The sequence below is a fragment of the Mobula hypostoma genome, chromosome 24 (genome assembly GCF_963921235.1).
Source record: "Mobula hypostoma chromosome 24, sMobHyp1.1, whole genome shotgun sequence".
Taxonomy (NCBI): domain Eukaryota; kingdom Metazoa; phylum Chordata; class Chondrichthyes; order Myliobatiformes; family Myliobatidae; genus Mobula; species Mobula hypostoma.
The window spans coordinates 42,948,610-42,975,288 of NC_086120.1; the positions used below are offsets into that span (position 1 = coordinate 42,948,610).

Here is a 26,679-nt window from a genome sequence, read left to right on the forward strand (position 1 = left end):
GATCTCCCCTTCCCACTTTCAAATCTCTTACTAGCTCTTCCTTCAGTTAGTCCTGACGAAGGGTCTCGGCTGCAAACGTCAACTGTACCTCTTCCTAGAGATGCTGCCTGGCCTGCTGCGTTCACCAGCAACTTTGATGAGCATTGTAATTTATCGTTTTTCTTTTGTTATATATTGCAATGTACTGCTGCTGATAAAACAACACGTTTCACCACAAGTGCCAGTGGTATTAAACCTCATTCAGATTTCAAAAGTGGTAAAGAAGCAAAGTAAACAGAGGGCCAAGTACATTGCAGACATCCCACCTCTCCCGGAACTTCCGGGAGTCTCCCTCATATTAATAGTGGCTCCCTGATGCCCGCAAATTATATACAATATCACAGAAATCAATTTTTTTGAGAGCGAGCGAGCAAGAGAAAACAAGAGAGAGCGCTTGAGAGCGACCACGAGAGAGAGAGAGCGAGAGAGAGAGAGCGCGCCATGGCAGAGTGTTCCAAAAAAATATAAAACGTACGTCACCCCAGACTACACTAAAGTGTACCCCTGCCTAATAGGGGTCAAAATAATGACAGTGTTGCTCGCCGCACTGTTTGCAACAGTGACTTTTCTATTGCCCACGGTGGGTTAAGACTGTAAAAGACATGTTGAGGTGAGTTTAATAGGTGTCATTCGTTCATTAGCATAGTTAACGTTATTTAAACCAGCTGGCCAGCTGCTAGGGAGCTACTCTATTGCAGACATCCCACCTCTCCCGGAAATTGATGGTGCTACCTCCCTGCAATGAGTTTTTGCAGGGTGGGATGTCTGACATTGGTTGAGATAAGGCATTATATTAGGTGATTCACGGCTATGTTTCGTGTCTCAGCAATGGTTGACAGAAAGTAGGCCACCATGCAATTAATTTGGATTTCAAAAGAACGGGGTGTAAAGTTGAAAAGGGAGCGCAATGTAGTAACCTACAGCAAGGGGAGGAATGGGGGGGGGTGTCTAGCTCTTACTCCTGTTGCTTGCTGTGTTCTGCCAAGCATTGCGGGTATGCCATGTTGATGCCAGAATGTGAAGTGACATGCTAATGGAGATGAGAAGTTGGTGACCTTGTCTTTCCGTTAGACAGACGAGCAGGATTGTGTCATTGAGCCCTGTTAAGTCTGATACACCATTCGATCATGGCTGATTTATTATCCCGCTCCTGCCTTCTCTCCTCCCCCCCAACCTTTGATGACCTTGATGAAGAAGGCAGAGTTTGTCATCAAAAAGTCAGTACCTGTACCCGGCTGGAAGCCTGAGAAGTGTGAGAGTGTGTGAAAGAGAGTGTGTGTGGGTGTGTGTGTGTGTGTGAGAGAGAGAGTGTGTGTGTGAGAGAGAGAGAGAGAGAGAGCGATTGATTATATTTATATATATATATATGTTTTTAAAATATTTATTTATTAAGGCCGGAGCAGAATTGAGAGGCCAGTTAGCCGACTCCTGTTTCTTATGTTCTTACAGCAGAAGGTCTTGAGGAATTATCTCCTATCTTTGGTCAGCTGCCTGATGTTAGACAATGGTTTCCAATGCTGTGTGGGTGTATTTGAGTGCTTTATTGCATTGAACAGCAAGGTAAGTGAAGTTCTATTGTCACATTTGCCCACACAAATTGCTGCTTAACTCTTACACTGCTTGGTGAGAGTAAGTGTTTTAGCTGTGTGGAAAATTCCAGATCTATTGCCAGAATAACCATTTCCAAAATTACAGTATAAAAAAAATTGAAGGGCAGTCTACCAAAATGCAAAGCAATTTTTCATGGCAACAGGACAACATTAAGTGTACATTTTTCTATTGTTGACATTGAATCATCATACCATAGCCAATGGTCAATCTGTGTGCCTGGGAAACCAGCCAGAGAGGGAAGATCAGAGGTGATGACTTGCTAGTTTGCAAAGCAGCAGGAGATAAAAGGTTCACTGTCCTTGAATTAGAGTTGCAGCGTGAAACAGCGTGTGGGATGGGGGACACATTAAGCAAAGTGAGCCAGGAATTGTTATTGTTGGACTTGATGCTTCAGAATACTCTGGAGACAACTTGTATTTGAACGACTGCAGCAGACAGTGGTAGTAATGTTCTAAGTTTAGGATTTTAAATGCCATTTAGAAATACAAATGATACACTGTACTGGTAGTTATACAAGGCTAAAATACAGCACAGGATGTGAGATTTATACTCTGAAATCTACAACAATAATTTGGTTATTGATGTTGAGAGATATACTGTTACACGTGGCATGTCAATGACCACTCTGCAACCTTTTTTAAAGACCAAATTTGACTATATATGTTTGTATAACTTTAATATTTGAATGTTGATAGATCAATTTAATATTGAAATAGTAGTTTGGGGTTTCTTTAAAGAAAAGCAATGTGAAATATAGCTTATAAGTAATGTATCAGCCACTTTTGTTGAATACAGTTCCCCTTCATTAAAGAATGTTTGGTTAGATGTATCTTTTTGCTGATAAAAATGCAGTGTAAAAGACCTTTGAGTGCTGAATAGCTGTTAACAGATCCACAGTTGTGTAATAAAATGTTTCCTTAGAGCAGCAGCCTGCAGTTATACTTAAAAAAAAATTAATTCAAAATTGATCTAGAAACAGCTGATTTCCTTATTTTTCTCGTGTCCCATTGTGCCAGCAACATTCTGTTAATAGCTGCAGCTGAAGCTGAATGTTATCTTGTGAGAAACACTGCAATTAACTACCCAATTATAATATGCAAACATGGTATTGGTACTAAATATATTATACATACATACATATACACACACAGTTAAAATGCCAAGTTGGCAAATGGCAACATGAATGGATTGAATAATACAGAATTTTACTGTGCAGGAACAGGCAAATTGCTTCAATCAATCCACCTGCATTTTCGCCACACAAAAATATCTTTCCATCCCATTTCTTCCTACTCTATCTGCATAAAGGCACACATTGAAGCCTACCTTACCTTTTTTTAAAAAAAAAATTCCCTAACGAGAAAATATGAAGATGCTGAAAGTCAAAGTAATACACACAAAACTGCTGGAGGAAAGGTTCAAAGGTTAATTTATTATCAAAGCATACAACTCTGAAATCCTTACTGGAGATATTTGAGGATATAATGAGCACAGTGGATAGAGGGAAACAGATGGACGTTATTTACGTGGATTTCCATGACACATTCAATAAGGTGAAGCATAAGACACTTACGTATAAGATAAGGATGCATAGAGTTGGGGGTGATGTATTAGCATGGATAGATGATTAGTTAACTAATAGAAAGCAGAGAGTTGGAGTATATGGGTGTGACTCTGGGTGGCAATCAGTGGTGAGTGGTGTGCCATAGTGTCCAATCCAGTACCCACAACGGTTTACGATATACATTAACGATCTGGAAGAGGGGACGAAGTGTGGTGTATCTAAGTTTGCTGATGTTACTAAATTGAGTGGAAAAGCAAATTGTGTAGAAGGTACGGAGAGTCTGCAGAGAGATATAGATAGGTTAAGTGAGTGGGCGAGGGTCTGGCAGATGTTAGTAAATGCGAGGTCATCCACTTTGGAAGGAAAAATGGAAGAGCAGATTATTATTTAACGGTAAATAAGTGCAGCATGCATGCTGTTGTGCAGAGGGATTGTACACAACTCCTCTGCACAGAGAGTCCTTTTGTGCATGAATCACAAAAGATTGGTTTGCAGGTGCTGCAGGCTATCAAGAAGAGAAATGGAATGTTGGCCTTCATTGCTAGAGCGATTGAATTTAAGAGCAGGGAGGTTATGCTGCAACTATACAGGGTAATGGTGAGGCCGCACCTGGAGTACTGCGTGCAGTTCTGGTCTCCTTACTTGAGGAAGGATATACTGGCTTTGGAGGCAGTGCAGAGGAGGCTCACCAGGTTGATTCCAGAGATTTGGGGGGGGCGCGGTGGGATAGACTATGAGGAGATATTGAGTCGCTTGGGACTGTACTCACTGGAATTTGGAAGAATGAGAGATCTTTTAGAAACACATAAAATTATGAAAGGGATAGATAAGATGGAGGCAGGAAAGTTGTTTCCACTGGTAGGTGAAACTAGAACTCGGGGACATAGCCTCAAGATTCGGGGGAAGTTGACTTAGGATGGAGATGAGGAAGAACTGCTTTTCCCAGAGAGTGGTGAATCTGTGGAATTCTCTGCCCAGTGAAGCAGTGGAGACTACCTCAGTAAATGTATTTAAGACAAGGTTGGATAGATTTTTGCATAGTAGGGAAATGAGAGTTATAGGGAAAAGGCAGGTGGGTGGAGATGAGTCCATGGCCAGATCAGCCATGATCTTATTGCATGGTGGAGCAGGCTCGAGGGGCCAGATGGCCTACTCCTGCTCCTATTTCTAATGTTTTTATGAAAAAATATATCTCAAGTCACTATGTTTTGAGCACTTTTACCAATAAAGTGGTGTTGGGGTGGAATTATACTTTATAATATGGAAGAAAATTAAAGCAGCATCAACCCGAGAGCATGGTTAGAGAGTAAATGAAATACTCTCTATGTATTGAATGAATGAAAATGAAATGAAATAGAAAGTCATGGGAGAAGACGAGGAATTGATACGGGGCCAGGGTCGGGATAGTGGGCGAGAGATGGGAGAGTGGGGCAGGTGAGGGACAGGAGAGTGGGCAAGTGATGGGAGTATGGGAGAGTAGGGTGAGGTACTGGCCAGTGGGGGGGGGGGTGAGGTTCAGGAGAATGAGAGAGAGGTAGAGGAGCATGGGATTGGGGCAATTATTCATTAGAGTGATAAGAACAAAGAAATACTTTGAGCATGAGAACAAGTGTGCCTTACAGAGCTGGTACAGTGATGGTTGTATTAAATTACCCAGATTTACAATCATGAGAGCGCCAAATGAATTCTGGATACTCAAATGTTGTGGCAAGAACTCCCCCACCCCCACTACTGGTCTACTGAGGAACAGCTTGTACAGAAAAGGGCAGCATGGTAGCATAGTGGTTACCACAACACTTTACAGTACCAGCAACTCAGGTACAATTCCGGCCACTGTCTGTAAGGAGTGTGTATGTTCTCCTCATAGCGTGTGGGTTTCCTCAGGTGCTTGGGTTTCCTCTCAGAGTCCAAAGACCAAAAGATATAGGAGCAGAAGTAGGCCATTCAGCCTGTCATGTCTGCTCTGCCACTCAATCATGGGCTGATCCAGTTCTTGTAGTCATCTCCACTCTCCTGCTTTCTCCCCATACCCTTTGATGCCCTGGCTAATCAAGAACCTATCTATCTCTGCCTCAAATGCACCCAATGACTTGGCCTCCACAGCTGCCCGAGGTAACAAATTCCACAGATTTACCACCCTCTGACTAAAGTAATTTCTTTGCATCTGTTCTAAATGGACGTCCTTCTATCCTGAAGTCGTGCCCTCTTGTCCTAGACTCCCCTACCATGGGAAATAACTTTTGCCCTATCTAATCTGTCCAGGCCTTTTAACATTCAGAATATTTCTATGAGATCCCCCCTCATTCTCCTGAACTCCAGGGAATACAGCCCAAGAGCTGCCAGACATTACTCATATGGTAACCCTTTCATTCCTGGAATCATTCTCATGAACCTTCTCTGAACCCTCTCCAATGTCAGTATATCCCTTCTAAAATAAGGAGCCCAAAACTGCACACAATACTCCAAGTGTGGTCTCAGGAGCACCTTATAGAGCCTCAACATCACATCCCTGCTCTTATATTCTATACCTCTAGAAATGAATGCCAATCTAGACTTTTCTTCTAGCCCAACCCAGGGTCATCTAGAGACTCCAGCCTTGGAACCACAGCTTCCTTACCTTTCTTTTTATTATTCACTTTTCTTGGTTCTTATTTGTTCAGGGAGTAGATCGATTATTATATTCTGTAAATTTCAATGATATACTAACTTAGAGAGAAAGACCATATATTTTGGGTATATACCTCAAGAATGGTTGAAAAGAGATAAATATAAATATTTAATGACTGTACTGCTGGTGACTGGTAAAAATCCCTTACTCACTCTTCCTTCAGTTAGTCCTGACGAAGGGTCTCGGCCTGAAACGTCGACTGCGCCTCTTCCTATAGATGCTGCCTGGCCTGCTGCGTTCACCAGCAACTTTGATGTGTGTTGCTTACCAGGAAATGGTTATCTCCGGAGAGCCCAACTTTAAATGTATGGATGGAAATTACAATGGACATTTACAAAATGGAGAAGATAACAACATCTGTTAATCATAAATTGGAACAATTTTATTCATACTGGAAAAGATGGTTTAATTACATAACATCTTATAGGCCTGATTTTATTCTCACAATCAATGAATATGTTGTTTAAAAAATCACTCCCTACTCTGTACATAGTTTTCTTCTTTCTATAGTATACTTCAGATAAACATTGTGGAGATTTGTGACAGATATGATTATATGATATATATGTACAGTATCTGAAATATATCTTATGGAAATGTTTGACGATGAAATTCAAAAAAAAAATTACAAAAATAGAAATGAATGCCATCATTTCATTTGCCTTCTTTGCCACCGACTCACCCTGGAGGTTAACCATTAGGGTATCCTGCACAAGGACTCCCAAGTCCCTTTGCATATCTGCATTTTGAATTCTCTCCCCATCTAAATAACAGGCTGCCCGTTTATTTCTTCCACCAAAGTGCATGACCATACACTTTCCAACATTGTAAGACTCCCTGTTTCCTCAGCATTACCTGCCCACTCACTGTTTGCATCATCTGCAAACTTGACCAAAAAGCCCTGAATTCCATCATCCAGATCATTAAAACATAATATGAAAAGCAGCAGACCAACAGACTGATTGGAACACTACCAATCACCAGCAGTCAACAGAAAAGACTCCCTTTGTTCACACAATTTGCTTTCTGCCAGTCAGCCAATCTTCTGTCCATGCTAGTATCTCTCCTTAGGTTCTTATCTTGTTTAGCAGCCGCATGTGTGGCACCTTGTCAGAGGTCTTCTGAAATTTAATATCCACTAATTCTTCTCTGTCTGTCCTGCCTGTTATTTCCTCAAAGGATTCCAACAAATTTGTCAGGTATGATTTCCCCTCAAGGAAACCATGCTGATTACAGCCTATTTTATCATGTGTCTTCATGTCTTTTGCCTCCATTCCTTCTTGAAGTGTGGAGTGACATTTGCAATTTCCAATCTTCCAGAAACATTCCAGAATCTAGTGATTCTTGAAAAATCATTACTAATGCCTCCACAATCTTTTCATCTTTCAGAACCATGAAATGAAATCATTCTGGTCCAGGTGACTTCTATACCTTTACACCTTTCAGCATCCCATGGTACTTCTCAGTAATAGCAACCATACTGATTCTTCCACCCGACACACTTGAATTTCTGACATGTGACATGAAATACTTATTCAGTTCACCCACCATTTCTTTGCTCCACATTACTATGCCTTCTCCAGTGTCATTTCCTAGTGGTCCAAAGTCCACTTTCGTTCTTCATATACCTGAAAAAAAAACTTCTGGTATCCTCTTCTATATTGGCTAGCTTATCTTTTCACTCTTTAATGCAGTTTTAGTTGCCTTCCGTTGGTTTTGAAAAGCTCCCAAGCTTCCCACTAATTTTGCAATATTGCATGCCTACTCTTTAGCTTACATGCTGTCTTTGACTTGCCTTGTCAGCCATAATTACCTCATCCTCCCTTTAGAATACCGCTTCTTCTTTGGTATGAACTGATCCTGCGTCTTCCGAGCTATTCCCAGAAGACTGCCGGTTTGAAGGTTAATAGGTCTTTGTAATTTGTCCTGTGATTAGGCTACGATTAAATTGGGGGGGGGGGGGGTGTGGAATCACTCAGCTCAAAAGGTCAGAAGGGCGTATTCCGTGTTGTATCACAATAAATGAGTAAGTGATAAGGAACTATGGTGATTTGTGCTTTGGCTTGCAGCAATTTCTTTTTTAGCATTTTAAAAATATGAGTTAATGTGTTGAAAGAATGATTTCAAATGCCAACATTGATCCCACTGCTAGTCAGAGTACAAAATCTCCTGTTCTACTGCTGTCCAATGATCATGGACACTAGAACTACCTCTAACACATGAGCATCAGCTGAGACAATACGTTAAAAGTAACTCCAGCATGTGATGTCACAAGACGATGTGGCACTTGAGGCCAAAACTATTTTAAAATGTTGCATGCGTCTTACTCAGAGGTTAAAATGCAATTGGAATTTTTAGTCCTTTCTACACGTTTTAATGAAATGGAGATCTACGTTAACAAAATGACACTTCATTAGATGGAAAAATTGTTCTAGCAAGTGGTGTTGTTCAACTATAATTACTTTTTTGGGAGATGGGCACAATAATAAATGGTCTACAACTATTATTCAGGAATCTGTCTTCATGATTTCTGGGTAAGTACCTCCAACAGTCTTTTAAAATTAGTGTAGTTTGTATGTTGTAATTTCAACTTGACATACAAAGTTCCATAAGCCCCTGGGATCAAATTTATCAGCCATACACATTACATATACAATTAATTTACTGTGGTGCTGGTCAGGGTGTGACATGCAACAAAAAAAACATTGAACAATTATAATAATTATACAAAATCAAGATTTGGAATAAAATGTACATAAATACCGATATGTATTTACAATGTAAACAGCATTACAAAACATTTAAAAGAGGTTGCAGCGCAGTGATGGGGGGTGGGCGGGAGAGAAGAAGAATAAATAGAGGGTGGGGTCAAACTTGAACGGTTGATCAGATCAACTGCCTGGGGGAAGAAACTTTTAAGATGGCGTGAAGTTCATACAAGTCCTGTGGTGTTGGTCGATTACAGCCAATGACCATTCTCTACACTTGAGTATTTAGCATTTCAACTTGGTTTTGTATCTTGCACTACTTTTTGTTGTGTAAACTAGATCCACCCAGTGGGTTTTGTTCAGAGGACAGCAGTGGTGACAGAGATTTGCTGTCATCTGCAAACACCTACATCTACCACAAATTCCAAATTTCATCTCCATTGCTAATCTGAAGCTATACTAGACCCAGGAAGCTTGACATTCAATTTACATCCAAGTTTCAATCTTCACTCAGGCCAGAGATTCATTTTCTTGTAGGCATTCACAATAGAATAAAGAAAGAAATAGAATCAATTAAAAACGGCACACAGAGTGACAATCCATGTGCAAAAGAAAAACTGTGCAAATGCAAAAGAAACAATAATAATAGTAATAAAATATGTCAATAATTAATACTGAGAACACAAGCTGCAGAGTCCTTGAAAGCAAGTCCATAAGTTGTGGAATCATTTGCCAAGTGCTAAGTATTGACCAATTCCAAAATGGTAAGACTGTAACCACATACCCATTGTATTCAATGGCATCACAATCTTGAACAGCTGGTTGACCCACTTGAATATAGTTCAAGTTAATGATCAAAGTACATAAATGTCTCTTTATACTACCTTGAGATTCATTTTCTTGTGGGCATTCACAGATACAAAGAAACACAATAAAATCACTGAAAATCTACAAAGCCAGACAGCCAAATTGTGCAAATACAAAAGAAAAATTAACAATAAATAAATAAATGATGCTGAGAACATGAGTTGTAGAGTCTTTGAAAGTGAATCAGTTCAGTGCTGAGGTGAGTGAAGTTATCCACACTGGTTCAGGAGCCTGATGGTTGAAATGTAATAACTGATCTTGAACCTGGTGGGGTGGGACATCCAGATGGCAGCTGTGAGAAGAGAGCATGGCCTGGATGGTGAGGGTCCTTTATGATGGATGCTTTCTTCAGGCAATGTTCCTTGGTAGATGTTTTCTGTGATGGACTGAGCAGTATCCACCACTTGTGTTTTTTCCATTCTTGGGCATTGGTGTTTCCATTCCAGGTCATGATGCAACTAGCCAGGATACTCTGCACTGGGCATCTGTAGAAGTTTGTCACACTGTTACAGCAAATTGAATTGTTATACTTTCAATAATTCTTGGCCAACGTCTGAAATGAACTAACCTTACCTTTAAGCTTAAAGATTTTCCATCACCTTTCCCATGTTGCTTGGTTCAAACAACTTGGGTGTCTAATCTTGATAAGACACAGGAAGCCGTGTATATGTCTTTTAATGGCCAATTTCCATCCACCCACCCTCCTACCCCATTCAACTCACAGATTAATTCAAGTGCCTGCTCCAGATATTTTATATCGTCACTAAATCACAAGGAACCTCAAAGTCTTTAAATGAAGATTTTAACTCAGGATATCTCACATCTCTACTCTGCAGATCTGTGCTCCAAAACTGAAAGGAACATATAATTCTATCAAAACTGAGCTGCAAGTTTTAATTAAATACTAGACTTTAAGATTTATTTAGCTTGGGAGATTCCTTAGGATAATTCTTTCGGTACTGCATTACAATCAGATATTTAACAGAGATCAGCCTTTGTCCATTTTGCAAATAGAAGCACAGCAGTTACAGAACCAGCGAGTCAATTTCGCATCGAGCAGGAGTGAAATCAATGAGGACGAGAGAAGGTAAGGTGGTGTTCCGCACCGTCTGCTGCACTTGACCAGTCAGTCTCTCCCTCTCGTTGCTGGAGTCTTGGGTAAAGTGTAATGAATGTGGTTTGTGGATTGGACACTAGTTCATGCTATGATGTTTCTGGGGTTTTTTTATTGCTATTTTGCACAATTCTGATCAGGGCAGCAGGCTCTGCAGCCTGCAGTCAACATAAGATACAGTGGTAAATTGAACTGAACATTCCCAGACTGCTTCAATGACTGTGACTTGTTGTTTTATATTCTATGTTTTTTGCTTTTTTTTTGCCATTTGTGTGATTTGTTCTTTTTATTTTGCGCGTTGGGTGAAATCTATTCTTGAGCTAGATAAATCATATTGTGTACAAATGAAACTACAAATTTTTAACTAGATGAGGGTGAAAAATCATGCAGTATTATGATTGAATTCCAATATGCTATTGCTACATTTTAAGCAGTCCTCTATTTTAGGCACCTTCATGCTTATTGGTAGAAATGTTGGTCGGCAAATAAAAGTCTGCTTTTAAGTCCTGGAGTCAGATACTGTGAACCTCTGCACAATTATACTTCTAATCTTGGTACACGGAGGCAAAGTACTACAATGCAGTACACAAATAACTCAGTTTAAACTTAGAACCAATGAGAGTTAAAAGAACACTCATACAAATTTAAATAGCTCTCCCATAAAGTGCAATTAATGCAAAATTGTTTCAACTTAAAGTCAATGCACACACTCCCATTTATAGTCACTCAACAGTACATGTGTCACTTCTATCAAAGGCTCCTATCCAACAGCAGTGCTTGGATGGAGTTACATCTCTATAATGTTCATTTGTTGGATATATCTAATTAACACAAAACTGGGACAATAGAATATTCTCATGTCTCTAGAGCAGAATTGTGTTATTTTGGGAAGAATGTGATAATTGCATAGGACAGACTATCTTTAAATCTATACAATGTTACATTTTAGTGTTTCAACAGAATAACCCTTAAGTGAAAACCAGGCAGTGTTAACAAGTCTCTGACAAGAAGTCACCTTATATGGTACCTTATATGTACAAGAATTTATTTACACATTGCATTTTCCAAACACAAGCTAAATCAAGTATTGCTTGAATATAATAAATTGTGCTCTGTACAAATTCAAAATCCTAGGGTTTTAGTGAATTAATGTACAATAAATGCAGTCAATATGTTGTAAAATATAACAAAAGTAAATGAAGTGTATGCACCAATTAAAACCAGAAGCCTGCATTTTGCTGGGCAAGAAACCACACATTGAAAATAAAACGCATTAAAGAGGGTCACTTATGAAGCAACTCATTAAATGAACATTAAACTATTCACCTCTAGTTTTGAAGTACAATAGAAAAACAGGTAATGTATGGTGACATTGCTGACCAGAGGCAATATTCCACTCCCATCAAAGAATAACAACCCAGTTTTATGGTACTGATGGTCATGGAAGCTTTGTTCAGAGTTTTCTGTATTTGCAGCACATCATATACCACTCTTCCAGAATATGGGTCATCGCAAAATGCATCTGCTCCCTCTCAAAAATTGCTAGGATTTCATTTGATTAGAGGCTGTATTAGCCCAGTTCTTTTTTTTTCCCCGTTTGCAGAAATATCCATCCTTAAAGTTTAGATCATGAATCAGTCAATTTCTTTATGAACCCTTACCAATTTCAGTGACTAATCCTGCCATGATTTATTATAGGGAAGCAGATAAAGTGAGGAAGATTAAAAATTTAAAAAAAAAGAGCAGCTAGTTAAATTTCAGTGCTGCCACCAAGTCACACACAAAAAATCAAAAATGCTACATGTAATCTAACTTCATTACAAGGAGCAGTGTACTAAAAGCCCACGTAATTATAAAAAAAAAATCCATTTCAAAAGGCACCATTAAGTCCAGTCTTTGAGGCTTCACGGGGACGTAATGAATCTTCATGTGCATCAGTTGGTCCCGTGATGGTTTCTTGCCTCCTGTGCAGCTGATGAAGTAATTCCACTCAGAAACCAGGCTCAGTTTATAGTGAAGATGCTTTTAGACTCAACCTTGTAAAACAAAACTGCTTAGCAGTGGAAAGATTACATAAAGTTAATTTGCGATGTGACAAAATTTATGTACTAAGAATTACGGACAGCACTTTTAAAGAGGCAAAATTAGCCACAATAGTAACCAGGCATTTCAAATAAAATGCAAGAATTAACAATGAAAGTGTTTCAGGAATTCTTAAGTATTCAAAACTTCAGCTATGAAGAACATATTTTAAGTTAAATGTAGCAAAATTCATATTCTCAACTCTAATCTAAAAAATTTAATCTTCCACACAAAAAAAGATATCTAGAATAAATTTATTTTATAAAACAAAATGAAGAATTCAATCCAGGTAGACCGACCCACAAAATCAAGTTATGTCTGGGATACCACATACTTGTGCGCATGCTTGGCAAAACCGCACCTTTCAAACTGAAAATCAAACTTGACAATCATATGATCAAATACTTCAGCTTTGATTTATGCATGTTATATTGCAACAATCAGTAGAGAAGAGTTTGGAAGCTAGGACAATGTTTCACTATGCTGCCGAAACAAGAATCTCTCATTCAGTCTTAAGAGTAAGGACATTTCCCACTGGACAAAAGAAAAAGGACATTAAAATGGTCATGTACTTTCCTTTAAAATATCATTGTGTATTTTGTCCTTTTTAAAAAGGGCTCTGAAATTTCAATAATGCAACTAATTGTCTAGTGATTTAAATGCCGAGTCACGTTTCACCTTACAGATGCTCATCCAAACCACTACTAAGCAAACTGAACATAAAAGTTCAGCATTTTCTGTACTTAAAGTTTCAATAAATAAAGATCAAAATTTTAGAGTATGATTGTTTCTCTGGGAAAATAAATAAGCACAAAAAGAGCTCCCTTTGACTTGCTGCATATTATCCAGAAGGAGAGGTTTTCAAAGTAAAAGTCCTTGTTACAGCATACTATTCACATTAAATTCTCACTGCCAGCTCCAAGTGTGACAAGTCACCTAAGACAATTTCTTGTCAGCAAGCTGTGTCCAAACGAAAGGTGAAGGGCAAAGGAAAGCAGCAGCTGGGGGCATGATGGATAAAACGAAGCAATATCTACATTGAAGACAAAGAGTGCTTCCCAATGGATAAGATGTGAATCATGAACAAAAGCAATGACTGTGAATAAACATTTTTATCCAAGTAAAAATGGGTTATATAGGCCTTTTTGAAAGTGCTTATAAAATGCTATGCAATTAGACAATAAATCAATGACACAAAATATGCTGCATCAAAAACAGGGCAAATACTTTGTGAAAACTATAGTCTCTACAGTTTTAAATGAACATTAAACACAGGAGACAGAAGGTTATAACACATTTTCACCTGCATGAATTTGAATTTAAAATAGCATTGTTCAGCCTTTTAATAGCAAAAGCCTACTTTCATTTTATATGTTAACCAATTCATGATATTTCCTCAACTGCTGAACACATTGTATTGCAGCATTAGTATTAACATGCAACAAAATGAGGAAGATAATTCTACTCAAGCCAGGAAATTTCTAAACATGACAAACACAATTCTTAGTGTTCAATACATTCTAGGAAACACTGCAGTATTGGAATTGCTGTTTAGAGTGACAATGTGGAGATCTTAACTGGTTGTCTCTAGTTCAGTTTGATGTTGAAATGCACCACAGAATTTTTCCAAGACAACTGGGAAGTTCTTTCCCTGTGCAGGCAACACTGCACACTCAACCTTTGCAGAGTGAAAATAATTGTTGATCCAGCCAGTGGTTAGTAAGCACCTTGCTGTGAAAGGACTGGCCGCTATGTTGGACAATTTACAACAAAACCCTTTGTTGAGACATGGTGAAGAGCTAAATACAGGGTAGGACTATTCAAACTTTGTTGATTCAGACAGAAATCCCCCTATCCAAAAGCTTGCACTGCAAAGATTTAATTTATGGGTAATTCAAGAAAAATGCATTAATGATAAACTATAAATGGAAGTTTATTCCTGAATGGTGTGCCAATCAGAGCAATAAGTATTGTTAATTTAACTAATGCTTTGACTAAAATTGATTTTGATATTTACCTGGGTTTATGTGGGGCACCAGTCATTTTGAGGACTGGCATCATATTGACACAGTCTAACTAAGACTCTTTAACATGGTAAATCCAATTAAGAATAATGCTAAATGAATTTTCTGAAATAAAAATCAGAAACATAATTAACAGTGGCTTTGTATTCTCTCCACAATTCATGCATACTGAAACAACTAACTTAAAGAGAATTTATGACATTACACAGTGTGAGGAAAATTCTTTAAACAAGTTTAAAAGCAGCAACATTAAAGATTGCTTCAAAAGAAAACCAGTCTTCTTTCATCAAAGTCACTGATTTTTAAAGAATTAAGTTTGGATAATAATAAACCATGGTGGTTGGCTCATACACTTCAGCCCTCTGCAGAGCTGGACTGGCTTGAGATTCAGCTACCATTCCCAAGATGAACATTGAAGTATTCCATCTTCATAATTCTCCTATAAATTTGCTGGATATGTAAATTTTCCACAAGCTGAGGTACAACTTGTACTTAATTTTCAACACAACTAAAACTGCAGCATCAATACAAGACTTAGTTGATGTCAACTGTGGTGCCTTTTTCTCCCCAGAATAGAAACAGCAACTCCATGATACTAGTAGGCAGTTTGAAGAGGCTAGGAGTGTTGAGTGAAGGAGTGATACTGATCTGATGTAATGCACATTTAACATTATTCGACTTTGTAAGAAGTTGCTTTTTTATTGGTTGTATTTTGCAGTTAAAAGTTTGTCATTATGATTGGAGTACATATTTCAATTGCATAGGAGTTGTAAGCTTTCAAAATTAAATGTTTCACCGACTAATATTGCTGGTGTTTATTAAAATATAACATTTGGATTTGCATTCCTCCGATATGCAATGAAAGTCTAGCACAGAAAGGCCAACAAAATTGATATGTGTTTGACTTCACAAAGTTCACATTAGTCTCAGGATTTGTGAAGGTGGAAATTGACCACAGCACAAAAACTTGAGGGAAAATTACTTTTACAAACTAAATTAACAGTGTGAAGCCTAAAATAAAAGTACATTATACTTTACCATCTCAATCCTAACTTGGACAAATAATTGCCTACTCAATTTTTTTTGCTCAGGATGTTTTGTCCTCAGTACCCCAATCCATTTACCAGGTATATATTGGATTGAACAGATTGTAAATCAAACTCTACTCCTGAGAAGCTACTTTCCTTTTTAAGTGCACACCATGAACTAGGGTCTCTAGATATTTTGCATGAAACATGGTGGCAATTGAATCAGTGCTTTGATTTGTTTTCCCCCATAATTTGTGTGTGGGCCAAGAAAGAAAAATATGTTTCACAAGAGATATAATGCTAACAGATCAGTTGCTTGGTTTGGATGTAATATACAGTGAAAGGCTACAGTTAAGAGCATGTGCACAACATCTGGTCAAAACTTCAGAAATCCAAAACTTAACTAACATGACCGGAAACACACAATTCAAGCAAACTACAATATATTATCATTTTATACCATACTTTTCATTAAAGGAAGGAAATCATGGGAAAAAGAAAAGCACACAACTAGCACCCAAGGCATTCAGTCATCAGCGTCTTCCACCCACATCCCTTTCCAATTTACAAGTTTAAACTGTACATTGTTACAAAGTGAGTAACTATCAAAGCTGAATTTAGTTATTAAAAAGGAAGGAGGGAGGAAAAAAAATAGGTATAAGACCGCAACACTGCAATTTATTTGCATGTAGCTCAGCTTGAAGTGTGCAGTGAACCGGGCCACACCCAAACCAGTGTCACATCCATTTGAGACAGAATGACCTTCTCTTGCTCCAGGTTGCCTCAAAATAAATCTGGATGCTACAACCCCAATGATTTTCATCCAAAATTCAATAAAGACAATAATACTGCAAAGAAAACCCAAGTCATTTGCCAGTCATGGATTTTTTTTTTTGTTTTCTGTTAAAGTCATGCTGTGAAGATCCCCACAAAAGTGGTTGACATTAAAAATAGATTGTGATCTTTTGGTATAATCCATCACTAAATCTGATACAGCAAGCTTACTAAAAAAAAGAGATACTGTCCCTCTAATTTGCCTGGGTAAAGACCCTTTTGGCTAACCCCTGCTTGCTATAAAGACCCATAAAAATACTTTAGAAATCTTGTCATTAATGTATCTATACTTACCTGTATGAATAAACCTTTTAAACTCAGAAAGCAGCCATGATACACAGCATAGTGTTTGACAGTTGCAATTTTTAGCTTTTTCATTTAACACTGAAAACTAATTTTAATTAGTTTATTAGATTGATTTCAACATCATTTCTTCTTGTGTACCATGGCAACTTCTAAGTCCATTCTTTCGGTCTGTAGAGTACTGGACAATTCCAGGTGCCTGTTATATATCAAGTAATTTCCTGAGGGGAGAAAAGGAATATAATCATCTAGATCAGACACACAAAGTTAATAGCTCATTAAAATAGAAGTAAACCAAATGAGGTCATTACTCAGGTAATGAAGGGGCACAAGTACCTACAGGCACATAAATGGGTACACTGGCCTGGTTCCCTGCAGACTTGATCTCAGTAGACTATTAAGGCAGAAGGCACAGTCAAAAGCCCACTGCTGAAAAAGGGACTGCATGTGTGGTACAGTTCACCTTATTCCTTTGCTGGTTGAACTTGCCACACTTGATAATATAGCTTCTTCATTTGTACCACAGGGCAAATTTCCACCAGCAGGAAGCCATTGACTAAACCATCTGCCAACCTCATGCCTATCCGTTTGCACAAAAACAGGATTTGTATTAAGCTGGGCTCTTCAAGATACCATGTTGGATTTTTCCCACATGAAAGTCTTGCTACAATATAGCAGTTCATAATTTCTGAATCTTTTCAGCCACCACAATGGGATTCTCTTTCCTGATCTTCTCTGCTGCTTCGGCCTTGTAATCATAAGGACAGCTGTGTTTGTCTGAATAGCGGTGAAGCCCGCAAAAAAGGTTTCCACATCGACAATCGAACCCTGTTGGACATAAAATTGGAGAACCTTAGAGAAAAAGCATTTCTCACCTATCTCTTCAATGAAAGTATGAATCTAGTTAACATTGTCCAAGCAACAGAACAAAACATTAAAAAAAATACATAAAACTTAGAAATAGACCATCGATTCGATACCACATGAAATTTTGCAGATGCTATAAATCCAATGCAACACACACACAAAACACTGGAGGAAACCAGCAGGTAAGACAGCATCTATGGAAATGAATAAACAATTGATGTTTCAGGTCCTGACGAAGAATCTCCGGCATGAAACATCGACTGCTTACCCACTTCCATAGATGCTGCCTGGCCTGCTGAGTTCCTCCAGCACTTTATGTGTTGCTACCAATTCAAGTACAGGTCCACAATCCCTTATCCGAAATCCTTGGGGCCAGTTGCATTTCGGAATTCAGAATTTTTTGGATATCAGACCCCCCCACCCCATACCAAAAAACACGTATGCTCAAGTCTCTTATTTAACCTGGCTCAGTGCGGTGGACTTTAGGACCCGGCGGTGCACCAAACCTACGCACATCCTCCCAAAAACTTCAAATCATCTCTAGATTACTTACAATACCTAATACAATGTAAATGCTATGTAAATAGTTGTTATACTGTATTGTTTAGGGAATAATGACAAGAAAAAAATTTCCAACAAAAACATTCAATAAAACATAAAAATATACAGCTCCAAACGAACCGAATCAAACACATGGTAAATGACTTTTTGGAATAAATGCAGAACGTCATTGTCACTATAAAACTTCAGTAACGTCATTGTTATACATAGGGGTATCTGAAGCTCTTTTTGACATTTTCACAGTGAAATTAAACACACAGTCAACAGTGAACACAAAATATCAGCGAACAGCAAATGCACGTGTAACCAGTACGAGCGCTGAGCCACAACTGACGTCTGGCGGCCTCTGCTAGTGCTGCCACGTCACATCTGAGTGATGTCTGCTGTTGGCGAAAAAAACTTAGGTTTTCAGAGCTTTTTCGATTTCAGAATTTCGGATAAAGGAATTTGCACCTGTACAAGAAATATTGCTGGAGTCAGAGGCCACTTTATTAGGTACACCTGTACACTTGCTCATTAATGCAAATATCTAAGCAGCCAATCATGTAGTAACAACTCAATGCATAAAAGCATGCAGACATGGTCAAGAGGTTCAGTTGTTGTTCACACCAAACATCAGTATGGGGACGAATTGTGATCTAAGTGACTTAGACTGTGGAATGATTGTTGGTGCTAGACAGGGCAGAGTGGTTTCAGTATCTCAGAAACTGTTGATCTCCTGGGACTTTCACACACAATAATCTCTGGAGTTTACAGAGAATGGTGCGGAAAAAAAAAAATCCAGTGAGCAGCAGTAGTGTCGGCAAAAACGCCTTGCAGGTGAGAGAGACCGGGGAGAATGGCCAGACTGGTCCAAACTGGCAGGAAGGCGCCAGTAACTGAAATGACCACATGTTACAACAGAGGTGTGCAGAAGACCACAAACAAACACTTAGCAGCCACTGTATTAGGTACAGGTGATACCAAATAAAGCATATATTCAGTGTAACAAATCTATGTAAAGATAATGTATCAATATTTAACATTATCCTTACCAGTCAATCCAACCTTCTTCCTGCAGGTAAAGCATCTGTTCTTCTTGGGCTTTGTTTTTTCTGGAACTTTCTCTCCTTCCGTGGAGCTCTCTGCAGTTTCTAAATTCACAGCAGCTAGAAATATGTTGAATAGATTCAAATTTGTAGATATGGCTAATGCAAGCAGAAGGTTGAATACTGCTTCTGCCAGCTTACAGATTAGAACAGATATATAACAGATTTGTGACAAGTTAAAGCCAAGTCATTTTCTACGTAGTAAGCAGCAGGCAGGAAACCAAGTCACAGCAAGCATGGGTTAGATTAGGGGTTCCCAACATGGGTCCACAGACGCCTCGGATAAAAAAAGGTTGTGAACCCGAGTTAGATCGATAAAGTGTCAATATAAACTTCCTTCTGTGGATATTTTTATTTTAAAAAAAGCAGTTGCCACTAGAATGATTGTGGAACAATTGTTAAATTATAGACAAGCTATGTTATCCGAGTTTATATTATAAAGTCATTTAATTGAGGTATTGGTAATTAACAGATTATCTAAGAGAAAGTAGAAGAAATCCAGTACACTCAAACTCAAGGAATTCTGCAGATGCTGGAAAACTTGAGTAACACACACAAAATACTGGAGGAACTCAGCAAGACAGGCAGCACCTATGGAGTGGAATAAATACTCAACTGTTCGGGCTGAGACACTTCATCAGGACTGGAAATGAAGGTGGAAGAAGCTAGCATTAAAAGAAAAGGTGGGGGGGGACAGGAAGAGCACATGCTGGCAGATGAGAGCAGATGAGTGGGAAAGTGGGTGGGGGGGAGACACTCACTAAGTTAGGTCAAATGAAAAAGACAAAACTGAGGTTGATAAGAATTTTCTTAGTGCATATTTTACTACAATATAAATGCAAGGTAAAATAAATCTGAGAGGCTGAATACCTACACCAGTTTCAGCATATGAATTCTGCAAGTACAACTGCAAGAAAAAGTTTGTGAACCCTTTGCAATTAACTGGTTTTCAGCATTAATTACTCATAAAATGTAATCTGATCTTCATCTAAGTCACAATAATAGACAAACACAATCTGCCTAAACTAATAACATACAAACAATTGTACTTTTCATGTCTTTATTGAACATATTGTTTAATTATTCAAAGTTCAGGCTGGAAAAAGTATGTTAACCCTTGTATTTAATAACTGGTAGAACCTCCTTCAGCAGCAATAACCTCCACCAAACATTTCCTGCAGCTGCTGATCAGACTTGCACAATGGCTAGGAGGAATTTTAGATCATTCCTCCATAGAACACTTTCAGTTCATCAATATTTCTGGGATACTTTGCATGAACAGCCCTCTTCAGGTCATTTGGGCTAAGGTCTGGACTCTGACTTGACCATTCCAAAACATGATTTTTCTTCTTTTTAAACCATTCTGCTGTGATCTACTTTTGTCTTTCAGATCACTGTTTTGTTCCATCATTCAACTTCTATTAAGCTTCAGGTGATGGTCCGCTACCCTGACATTCTCCTGTAAAATGTCTTGATACAATTTTGAATTCATTGTTCCCTCAACAACTGCAAGCTGTCCAGGTCCTGAGGCAGCAAAGCAGCCCCAAACCATGATGCTTCTCCTACCACGGTTCACAATTGAGATGAGGTTTTGGTGGAGTGCAGTGCCCTTTTTCCTCTATACATAGCATTGTGTATTTCTGCCAAAAAGTTCAACTTTTGTCTTATCTGTCCACAGAACATTGTCCCAGAAGTGTTGTGGAACATCCAGGTGGTCTTTTGCAAACTTGAGATGTACAGCAACTTTTTTTTTTTGCTTCCTCTGTGGTGTCCTTCCATGAACACCATTCTTGTTCAGTGTTTTTCAGATAGTGGACACATGAACAGAGCAAGTTATAGAGATCTCTGCAGGTCTTTTAGTGTTATTCTTGGTTTCTTTTGGTGTGATCCTTGCAGGTCGCCCACTCCTTAGGAGAGTAGCAACAGTACCAGATTTCCTGCATTTGTAGACAATTTCTCTTAATGTGGACTGGTTAACACTCAGGTCTTTAGAAATGCTTTTGTAGCCTTTTCCAGCTCCATGCATGTCTACAATGTCTAAGGTCTTCTGAAAGGTGTTTTGATCGAGGCATGGTAGACATAAACAGATCTTTCTTGAAGAGCAGGCTCTGTCAGTAAGCTGACTTTATGTATTTTTTTTATAGGGCAGGGCACCTCTACAACCCACGCTTCCAATGTCATCTCATTGATTGGAACACCTAGCTCCAAATAGCTTTCATAGAAGGCATAATCCCAGAGAGTCACATTCTTTTTTGAACCTAGACTGTGTTTACTTAAGTGGTGTACACAATATTAACGAGAAGTAGAATTGTTTGTGTGTTATTAGTTTAGGCAGATTGTGTTTGTCTACTATTGTGACTTAAATGAAGATTAGCTTACATTTTACAAGTAATTTATACAGAAAACCAGGTAATTGCAAAGGGTTCATAAACTTTTTCTTACAACTATACATTACCAAATTAAAATAAATATTTTCTTTACTTAGCAACTCTGCTGAATAAATGTCATGATTTTCACTAACAAACGCACTGCTCTTTAATTCACAGGAAGAAAGCCAACCTGATGCTGTGATGACTTCCACTTTTAGAGCTCCCTCACTTTCAGTGCTTGGTTCGTCTTGAGAGATACTCATTGCGGTCATCTGCTGTGTTACAGGAGTGCTAGAAAGGGGCGAGAGTGTTCAACATCAGAATCAGAACCAGGTTTAATATCATTGGCATATGTCGTGAAATTTGTTGTTATGCCGCTGCAGTACATTGTAATACATAATAAAAGCTGTAAATTAAAGTACATACACACATTTAAAGTGTTAAAAAAGTAGTGCAAAAAGAGAAAAAAAAAGTAGTGAGGTAGTGTTCATGGGTTCAATGTCCATTCAGTAATCTGATGGCACAGTGGAAGAAGCTGTTCCTGAATTACTGAGTGTGCGCCTTCAGACTCCCGTACCTCCTCCCTGATGGTAGCAATGAGAAGAGGGCATGTCCCCTGGGTGATGGGAGTCCAAATGATATCAAACGCCGGCTGGTTTACTGACATTGTATTCACTACTGATCAAAAACAATTAAAGCTTCCTGAAACAAGCACCAATCCATTCTAGTGGGTGCACTATTAATATTAGCAAACACTAATCTAACACTGCCAGGCACTCATTTGGCAGATATTAATGTACGGAGTGTTGGAAAACAATTTCTTACAACTTTGTGGGCAAAGAAATAGCCTCAAGTCAGGTGCATCATGTGCTTGCTGCATTGTTTCAACTGAACAAAACACTGTTTTACAATATCAGTCCAACTGTGTATATTATAGGTTGATACAGTCATAAAGGAAGCTTTTGGCACATTGGCCTTCATTAACAAAAGTACTGAGTACAGGAGATGGGACGTTCTGTTGAAGTTGTGGAAGACATCGGTGAGGCCTACTTTGGAGTCCAGGTACAATTTTGGTCACCTACCTACAGGAAAGATGTAAATAAAGTTGAAAGAGTACAGAGAAAATTTACAAAGATATTGTTGGGTCTGAATTTATAAGGAAATATTGAAATAGGTTAGGACTTCATTGCTTGGAACATAAAAGACTGAGAGGAGATTTGATAGAGGAATCATGAGGGGTAAAAGCAAGCAGGTTTTTGCCATTGAGGTTGGGTGGGACTACAACTACAGGTCAAGGCCAAGGGTGAAAGGAGAAAGTTTAAGGGGAACATAAGGGGGAACTTCTTCACTCAGAGGGTTGCAAGAGTATGGAACGAGCTGCCAGTGCAAGTGGTGCATGTGAGCTTGATTTCAACACTTAAGAGAAGTTTGGATAAGTACATGGATATGGAGGGCTATGGTCCCAGTGCAGGTCGATGGAAGTAGGCAGCTTAAATGGTTTGGCACAGACAAGATGGACTGACATTCCAGTTTCTGTGCTGTACTTTTGTTTGACTCTAATACAGAGAAGAGGTGATATTGCGATGGATGTTTTTATTCCATGCTGAGTTGCGAGATATTTCTGCTTATATACAGGAAATCATAGCTCAGCAATGCTCAAGGGAATAAGAACCAGGAGGGCCAAAACACTCCACAGCAATCCAGAGAAGTGTCACACTTCTCTCCTAGGTTGGTCATTAATCTCAAGGATACCATACATACCTAGTTTTGGCAGATGTGGCATTCACAGAGGTATCCGCCGACATTTCAGGGTTTTCTTCTGTACATTGAACTGGGATCGACTCTGTACTTGAAGTACTGTTACTACTGCCTCCACTAGCTGCTGGTAAGCAAAGAAAACACTAATGAAAATTCAGATTGTGTTTGAGTTGTTCATTTCAACTCTGACAGTCGCCAGGATGTAGGCTATAAATTATAATGGTAAGTAAAACAAGGCATGGGGATTTCCATTTGCAGCTCGATTGGGAAAATCAGGTTGATGCTGGATCCCAAGAATAGAAATTTGGAGAATGTCTATGAGATGTTTTTTTTTTTGAAAGAGCAGATTAGGGTTGAGCCCACTCAGCTAAAGGCAATTCTGGATTGGGTATTGTGTAATGAACCAGATTTAATTAGGGATCTTAAGGTAAAGGGACCCTTTGGAGGCAGTAATAATAACATGATTGAATTTATCCTGCAGTTTGAGAGGGAAAAGCTAAATAGAATATATCTGTATTCATCAACATCATTATGTGTTGTCTTACCTGACTTAAGTGATCATTGTCCGATGACCATTAATGTTCTTGGCAAATTTTTCTACAGAAGCGGTTTACCATTACCTCCTTCTGGGCAGCGTCTTTACAAGACAAGTGACCCCAGCCATTATCAATACTCCTCAAAGACTGTCTGCCTGGCATCATTGGTTGCCGGCTGCATAACCAGGACTTGTAATAACACGTGTTTTACTCCCATGGCTTCACGTGACCCTGATTTTGGGGGGGGGGTAGGGGGGGCTAAGCAGGTGTTGCACCTTGCTCAAGGGCGACTTGCAGGCTTGCAGAGGGAAGGAACACCTTGAACCTCCTTTGGTAGAAACTTATCTCCACCCTACCGCCCAAATATCGATATTACAGATGAGTAAAGTTAACTACAGAGGAACAATAGAGGAGCTGGCAAAAGTTGATTGGAAGGGAACACTAGCAGGGATTGATGACAAAGCGACAATAACTGGAGTTTCTGGGAGTCACTTGGAAAATGCAAGATTGATTCACCCTAAAAAAAATGCATTCCAAGGGAGGATGTGGTGACCATACAATATAGGAAAAATTAGTGGTAAGTTAGAGGATTGGGAAGCTTTAAAAAAATACAAAGCAAATAAAAAAGTAATACAGAGAAAATATTAAACACAAGGATAAGCTAGCTAATAATATAAAATAATATGGTTTGTTTCCAGATATATAAGAGAATAAAAGAGAGGCAAGAGTGGATATCAGACCTCTGGAAAATGATGCTGAAAAGGTAGTAATGGGGAACAAGAAATGGCAGACAAACTAAACAAGTATTTTGTGTCAGTCTTCACTATGGAAGACACTGGCACCATGCCAGAAATTCAAGGGCAGAAATGAGTGAGGTTGCTATTGGTAGGGAGATAGTATTAGTAGGAAGCTGAAGATCCGAAGGCAGATAAGTCACCTGGTCCAGATGGATTACATCCCAAGTTTCTGAAAGAGGTAACTCAAGTGACTGTGGAGGCATTAATAACTATCTTTCAAGAATCACTAGATTCTGCAATGGTTCTGGAGAAATGGAAAATTGCAAATGTCAAGTCATTGGGTATATTTGAAGCAGGAGTTTATAGTAAGGATATAGTAAGTTTATAGTGATTAGTAAGGACATCAAAGGCTGAGGGAAAGAGCAGAAGAAAAGGGTCAAGAGGGAAAATAAATCAGCCATGATGGAATGGCGGAACACACTTATGGACTGAAAGGTGGAGAAAACACTCCATTGGCTGAATGCCCTAATTCTGTTCCTATGTCTTTTACAAGAATACCAGTCAACTTCAGCATAGCCTTTTTTCATTATGGTTTTTTCAGCATCGCCAGTTTTTGATTTGAACCTATTTAGGAGTGCATTTTTTCCTTTCCTAGTAGGTCTAATACAATGTAAATCTGAATTTAGAGAATTAAGACATGAACCATTATAAATATACATCATCCTTCCTCAGGGTATGGAACTCTATTAGATGAAATGTAACAATTAATAGTTACAGAGGCAGACAATTTATATATACTAATCGCATTTCTTCAAAGTAAATTTTATTGCATGTATTAAAAAGTTCATTTTTTGAATTTCAGATGATACAGCTGTATGGGATACTAACTTGACAAAGGGTGTTTGGAATAAATTGAACCCCTTCACCAAGGAGCTAGCCACTTAGACGAAAAAGCACCTAACTTTGTTCAGATAGTGATTCTGTTCTGATGAAAATATTTGCATTCAGATAGGTCAAAGGGGCCATATTAGATTAGATTAGATTATGAGGACGCGCAGTCCTCTTTTATTGTTATTTAGTAATGCATGCATTAAGAAATGATACAATATTCCTCCGGTGTGATATCACAGAAACACTGGACAACAGATCAAGAGGTGCTACTAAGTGTGCACAAATTTCTCCTTTCTTAGGCAGAAATGGAAAAAGAATACAGTTGACATCACAGCCCAAAATACCAACCGTTTACTCTTTTCCATAGATGCTGCCTGGCCTGCTGAGTTCCTCCAGCATTTTGTGTGTGTTGTTAAGATGTAATAAAACAACTTTTTCCATCAATTATAGTTCTTCAAGTTTTTCCACAAAACTTTGCTCAAAGTAACAAGAAATACCAGCAGCTCCATAGTCATAGAGCACTACAGAACAGAAATAGCTCATCTATTCCATGCCAAACTATTATTCTGCCTAGTCCCATCAACCAGCACCCAGACCATTGGCCTCCACACCCTTCCTGTATATGTACTTATCCAAAGTTCTCTCAAATGTTGTAATCAAACCTACATTCACCACTTGCGCTGGCAACTCGTTCCACACACTCACCACTTTGAGTGAAGAAATTCCCCATCAGGGTCCCCTTAAACATTTCACTTTTCACCCTTAAACCCACGACCTCTGGTTCTAGTCTCACCCTACCTCAGTGGGAAAAAAAAACCTGCTTGCACTTAATATATATTTTGTGTATATCTGTCAAGTCTCTCCTCACTCCAGGGAATAAAGTCCTAACTTATTCAACTTTTCCATATAACCCATGCAGCAAAGTTGATTCCAATCATGTGGTATGAAGGAAAGATGTCACTTCCACAGGGCTAATCACAAACAAGAGAAATCTGCAGATGCTGAAAATCCCAGCAACAAATAAAATGCT

The 26,679-nt window shown here is 38.7% G+C and overlaps 1 protein-coding gene and 1 long non-coding RNA gene across 5 annotated transcripts in view; one reads left to right on the plus strand and one right to left on the minus strand.

Annotated features, from left to right (window-relative positions):
• Positions 1–1,010: 1,010 nt before the first annotated feature.
• Positions 1,011–9,942, plus strand: LOC134337528 (uncharacterized). Its single transcript, XR_010016019.1, has 3 exons — positions 1,011–1,256; positions 1,489–1,599; positions 6,046–9,942. It is a non-coding gene; the product is annotated as an uncharacterized LOC134337528 (long non-coding RNA).
• Positions 9,943–9,967: 25 nt separating this feature from the next.
• Positions 9,968–26,679, minus strand: part of LOC134337527 (AN1-type zinc finger protein 5-like) — a 42,418-nt gene continuing 25,706 nt past the window's right edge. The window contains exons 3-7 of one of the 4 annotated variants that reach the window (XR_010016018.1): positions 23,489–23,609; positions 21,918–22,018; positions 19,305–19,418; positions 17,183–17,670; positions 9,968–17,063 (exon numbers count right to left, since the gene is read on the minus strand). Coding sequence is in view for 2 of the 4 variants with exons in the window: in XM_063032614.1 (XP_062888684.1) it covers positions 17,522–17,670; positions 19,305–19,418; positions 21,918–22,018; positions 23,489–23,609 (485 nt within the window). In the remaining 2 variants the exon portion in view is untranslated. Of the gene's footprint in view, positions 17,671–19,304; positions 19,419–21,917; positions 22,019–23,488; positions 23,610–26,679 lie in introns of all 4 variants that reach the window. The other 3 variants (XR_010016017.1, XM_063032615.1, XM_063032614.1) reach the window with 3 other exon arrangements.